This window comes from Pollicipes pollicipes, unplaced genomic scaffold (assembly GCF_011947565.3).
Source record: "Pollicipes pollicipes isolate AB1234 unplaced genomic scaffold, Ppol_2.1 Scaffold_2555;HRSCAF=2994_pilon_pilon_pilon, whole genome shotgun sequence".
Taxonomy (NCBI): domain Eukaryota; kingdom Metazoa; phylum Arthropoda; class Thecostraca; order Pollicipedomorpha; family Pollicipedidae; genus Pollicipes; species Pollicipes pollicipes.
In genome coordinates this window covers 26,747,867-26,753,232 of record NW_023596136.1, presented here as the reverse complement: position 1 = coordinate 26,753,232, position 5,366 = coordinate 26,747,867, and the positions used below count along the sequence as shown (strand labels likewise).

The following is a 5,366-nucleotide window of genomic DNA, read 5'->3' as shown; positions in this document are numbered from 1 at the left end:
ATCTTCTTTTTAGTTATAACTTAACGAATTTGGGATCACTGACGTCTGCCATTGTTTTTGTCACGTTATGCCACTGAATGCTTATTCGAATGCAGGCGCAGTCTGGATTGTGCGAGAAATACACTTGCCACTGCTGATTAAAACGTGAGTTAACTTTAATCTGGACTACCTTGTATATTTCACACAGGCACAATCTGTTAAGTTCACCCTTCTGTGATATTTTGTGAACCTGATGCATGGTTAAACAAAAGGCTTCCGGCACGATTGGGAGACCTCACTCAGTGCTTCAAGAATCCGTTCCCACAGGAAGGAAGTCCTTAGCACGTCTACATTCGCACGAATGGGGATCAGAATACATATACACTGCTCTTCCCACCTGATGTAAAAGGACTGCTTTCTCAGCAGGCATGGTGCATACGGAATTGTAATGCAGCATTATTGGGGCAGTCATTAGTTTTCTAAAGTTTTCTCCGAACTTTTTGATTGGATGCATTTCTGGGACGAGCACCCACGCCAAGCGGTGCTCTTTCGGTGAGCCCTGACCCAATCGTAAAATTCCGGGTCAGTGGCAGAACTTCACGGCGAAAGGTTAACGTGCCGCAATGCTCAGCACGGTCTGTCCTGCCCTCTGACACTGCGTGACCCTTAGCGCGGCCACTGCCACCAGCCGCAGGCTATCCCAGCCGGACACCAGCAGCCAAGTCAAAGGCGACTCGAACCCACCCCGCCAGTGCCGGAAGGCAGGCGCTCTAACCAGCTGGATTATCGGGACGGATTAAACGCATTGCGGACGGGACGATTAAAAAAAGAACAGCTTGGCGGTGTATCTTCCACCCGGCTGTACCACAAAAAGCGTGTCGACAAATGGCATCAACACAAGTTATTCGGTGTGTTCCAATGTGAAAGGAGTCTTGCAGTGGTGTTGGACTTTGTCAAGAAATCTGGCCATGAGCACAGCTTCAAAACGTCGGTTTTTCTCAATATAACCGATGAGTTTTGATATCGTCGAACCGCAATCTCCTGACCTTGTGAATGACGACTATTTTCAGCACGTGAATTCCCAACTCAATACTCCGAAACACCGACATTCAACGCTTTTTTGGTATATCGACTTGCGATACGTGTCAAAGCGTTTGGTCACGCCTCTTTTTAAGACGACCACTGACGACACATTCAGTCATCAGTCTTTGGTTACTCTGTCCTTCCAGTTATCGACATGCTCTTCAGGGATAGCACGCAACATTCTTCAACTAACGCACTTTTTGCAAGCCTGCATCATTGCCCTCGAATTGGAGTGCACCTAAGAATTCCATGAGACGATTCAGCATCTACCACATGTCTTGCACACACTCTGGGCACTTTACATATCTGTCGTGCAACGGATTTGGTGTGTTTTCAGTTCGCGTAACCATTTCAAAACAGTCACCGTACACTGCGCTACGGAATTCTTTGGCGCACTTGCGTTGAATCATTGTCTCACGTTGGCCATTGTTTTTGCGGTAAATTCAAAGAGGAGTAAAACACATGGCGTATAAACGTTTCTCAGGATTTTAAAACCTTTTTTCAGTGTGCGCCTTTTTAGAATATCCGTCGTCACTGCACATGCATGGCCCCTGCCTGCATGAAAATGTGTCCTCTTTGGCATCAACCGTCTGGGGAGAGCTTCCTCCACCGTACACTATCGTGGCATCTGTCGGCGGGCGAGCTGGGGTGCCTTGGAAACATCTGGCAAAAAGCAGACGCTACCATGGCGTGGAAGGTGAGGAAGCTGTGCCAACTCCGAGATAAACCCTGGCACTGGTTTGTGGATCTTGGACTCAGCCCTGGCTATGACTGTAATGTAGGCATGGGCGCTGACACAAGAAGGACGGGGACAGACCCCCTAACTTTGCAGGATCCAACGTTTTGCCAGGGTGTTTGATAAAGAGAAGCGCACATTAAATGTGAGTGTGATGCTCTGGTCCAATTTTGCCCCGTGGATAAGCTCCGTTTAGGATCCGATCAAGAGGACTTTCAGGCGGTGTTGGTCAATTGCTAACGGTTCTGGAGATAAGATGCTCTAAAGAGCTTAATAACTTTCTCCCATTCCCACTATCCATGATATCTTAGCGATTGCTCCCAAATCAGCTGTCTCACTCATTACAAAGGTATGCGATTATGGTATGTTCAACAAGGTATTTTAGTTGTTGAGCTATTCAGGTATTACGTAACTTGTGTGCGTATGTGAGGAGCATCTTGCATATAGGTTAGACAACAGTCATAGTCTTATCCCTCTGGAATTTGTGTTTTTGTGGTAATTTTTCTGACTAAACGGCAGAACAATTTGTGATTCAGTACGATGTTTTGGACTGCATGATTTAGCTCGGTGGATCTCCCGGAGCCCAGCATCACGGTAACACAGCCCTGTTGAGTTGTCTTTCTGTCAGGTTCACAGCGTAAGGCTCACAGATTCCAGTAGACGACCATGTCCCTACCCTTAAATCTCCGAGGCCCAGCGGGGACCTGCTAAACAGCTTTTGCAGGATCCATGATCTAGCTGGAAATTTCGTTTTAATATGCAATGAGACCCAAACCCAAGTGCAGTGATGGTCGAATTAACTCTGTGAACTGTTACTCAAAGAACTAAAACAGATCAACTGTAACTCAAGGAAGTCAAGGCTGCCCAGAAAAGCCGAATGACGAGTCCCAGTACGTTTATCCTCGAGCACTGCTTGTGAAAGCCTTGTACCAGTGGACACTGGACACGCGTTAATAAGAGACCAGCGGCAGTGAATGGTGTTTGCTGTCAAGTGACTCAGCCATGCGTTTATTTTTCCGGTGTGCTGCAACTCCCTTCGCGCCAATCTTCTTCTCAGTGATTATGATGCAACGGATGATCGTAATAGTCTGGCTAGTCTTTGGCGCATTTAGCGACATGCGTATTACCGATTGTCATTTCTTGACGAATGCCATTACCATCCGATTCACGGATATTCATGCCTAAACGTCTGCACGGGATGCCACCATGAGAACCAGTACGAAACGCTGGAGGCACCAACGAACCTTTCGGAGCCATTATATATTGCAACATCCAATTGCACAAACATAACAAAATGACATAACAAGACAAACACAACAAGGTCATGACGCCATCGTTTCATCCATCTGAAAATACGCGGGATTTAGCCCACTGTAGTCCAAACTGATCTTCATTTCAAGTTTCATTATCCGAACGCGCCGAGTCAGCAATCAATCCGACCCAATCCGAGTCAGCAATCATCTCGTGACACATCGCTGACGCCACCCCCGCCCTGGCGCGCGTGGCGGCGATGTCAGCTTCTCCGCCGCATCCCGCCGCGAGCACACTCGCTGCGCACGTCCAAATGGCGCAGTTGGAGCCAGCCGGGTCGGCGGACTTCGCCGGCGCGCTTCGAGAGGCTTCGGCGGCGCGGACCCGGCGGCCCGGCGCTCAGCGACCCGCGGGGACGGTCCGGACTCCTGTTCGGCAAATGGAACTTTCCGGCAGACGCGCCGCAGCGGCCGCTTGTCTGTGACGTCACAACCGAAACGCCGGATCCGGGCCTCGTTGCATCATGGGCCCGCTGCGGTCCGTCCAGGCGGCCCGAGATCAATGCCGCGAAGTAGCCCGCCCGGCACCAGGTCGCTCGGCCCTTTTGGGTCATACGCCGCCAGGGCGGTGTGTCGGCGGTCGGCGGAGCACGGCCGCTGCCGGTGCCGTCAGGGTGTCATCAGCTAAAATCCCGCGTGTCTCGCTCCCGGCTCCGTGACTCAGCCGACGTAATGCGTTTGCGCTGTGCCAGTGCCCCCCATCCGAATGACGCAGTGACAGCGGCAGGGTTACACCCCACGGGCACCTCTCTCTCTGACGGGGCTGCGCCCGTAGTGACGTCACAGCGCAAAGCGGCACACGTGACGCACGTCTAGTCTACCCACCCACGCTCTACACAGCTGCCTATCATACGCGTCCGTCCGGGGCGGGAGATCATCACCACGGCAACGACCGGCCCAGAGGTGAGATGACGGTCGGATGACCGTCATCCGGCCGGATGACCGACCGATGACCGTCATCCGACGACCGGCTCCGCCGAGTCGATAGCGTCACGCGGAAAGTTCGGCAGGGTCTCCACCTCGTTCACGGAGAGCACCTCCGTCACGCCGGGCACCTCCGCCATGAACGACGTGATCAGCACGTTGAAGGTGGTGAGGAAGACGGAGGCGATCATGCAGATGTTGTTGAGGGTTTCGGCCCTGCGGAAGTGGTCGGGTCGGTTGATGTTGTAGCGCATCTTCACCAGCAGGCACACGGCTATCATGACCTGCACGATCAGACTCAGCGAGATGAAGACCATGCAGGCGACGTAGAAGGGCGAGTTCGAGTCACCCGTTTTGAGCAGCGTGCGCAGCTGGTCGGCGTTGGCCGACAGCAGCGCCACGTCCATGAAGCCCTGCGCCACCGACTTCTTGGTGCTGTACACGTCCGGGTCGAGCCGCGGCATCGGTCGCGTGTCGGCCACTTCCTTCCACTTCTTGCGCGGACGCCGGGGCGCCGCCGGCCTGCCCGGCCCCAGGTCCGGGTCAAACGTCTCCACCTCGGACGGGTCGGCCCCGTTGGAGCGCAGGAAGTCCTCGCGGGGCATGGCTGGACCTCACGACGGCCGCTGAAACGGCAGGTTCGTCGACAGGTTCAGGCAAGTCGCGAACTTCAAGGCGTTTGCGGCCCGTCTACTGGCGGTAGTGCTCGCGCACGGGTCGGAGGGTCAAACCGAGGACGGTTTTCCTATTTCAACACCCAAATTGCGATTATCGGCGACAACACCGAGCGACGTGCTCGCTATGGCTGGCACGTGAGCTCTGACTTCACATTTGAACAGGACCTCGCCATATAAGCGGGTACTCCCCAAACGCCTCCACAGTCCACAGACACGTGTTGCTTTCTGAAACAACGGACAAGACTTACCGCTATTGCACAACGAGGACGAGATGCGAAGCACGATGACGTCACCAGGCCCGGGTGAAGCTCCAAGTAGGAGCCGCCAACTTACGTCGTCAGCGAGAGGACGCTCCGATGTGGCTCGAAGCACCGCCAGCAACCACGGGATCCAGCTACACGCCGAGCCGGGCGCGCCGCACCAGGCGCGTGATTCACAGATGGCGCCTGCCCCCAGGCACCGATTCCGGTCCGCTGGAATGTATGCAGGCTGGCCAACCCGCCGTCCAGCGACCTTGGCTCGAGGGGTAGTGATGCTCCTGACATCTAACAAAAATATTTAACACTAGAGTTTAAAAAACTGCTCGCTACGCGACGCACGCGGGCAGCTCGCCAAACAGCTGACCCATGTACTGCACGCACCGCACGTAAACAAAGA

The 5,366-nt window shown here is 53.7% G+C and overlaps 1 protein-coding gene across 2 annotated transcripts; it reads right to left on the bottom strand.

Moving 5' to 3' along the window:
* Positions 1 to 3,049: 3,049 nt before the first annotated feature.
* On the bottom strand, positions 3,050 to 5,172 carry LOC119113009 (ninjurin-2). 2 transcript variants are annotated; one of them, XM_037237327.1, is made up of 2 exons: positions 4,958 to 5,172; positions 3,050 to 4,658 (listed from the first exon to the last, which is right to left on the bottom strand). In XM_037237327.1, the coding sequence occupies exon 2, from the start codon at positions 4,635 to 4,637 to the stop codon at positions 4,065 to 4,067; it is 573 nt and encodes a 190-aa protein (XP_037093222.1). In that variant the 5' UTR covers positions 4,638 to 4,658; positions 4,958 to 5,172; the 3' UTR covers positions 3,050 to 4,064. The 2 variants fall into 2 exon arrangements, with proteins under 2 accessions (XP_037093222.1, XP_037093229.1); XM_037237334.1 differs by having other exon boundaries at positions 5,043 to 5,172.
* Between the last annotated feature and the right edge of the window lie 194 nt (positions 5,173 to 5,366).

Bases quoted from the DNA above. Each gene is read 5' to 3' on its own strand.
- LOC119113009 (XM_037237327.1), bottom strand. From the start codon at position 4,637: ATGCCCCGCGAGGACTTCCTGCGCTCCAACGGGGCCGACCCGTCCGAG.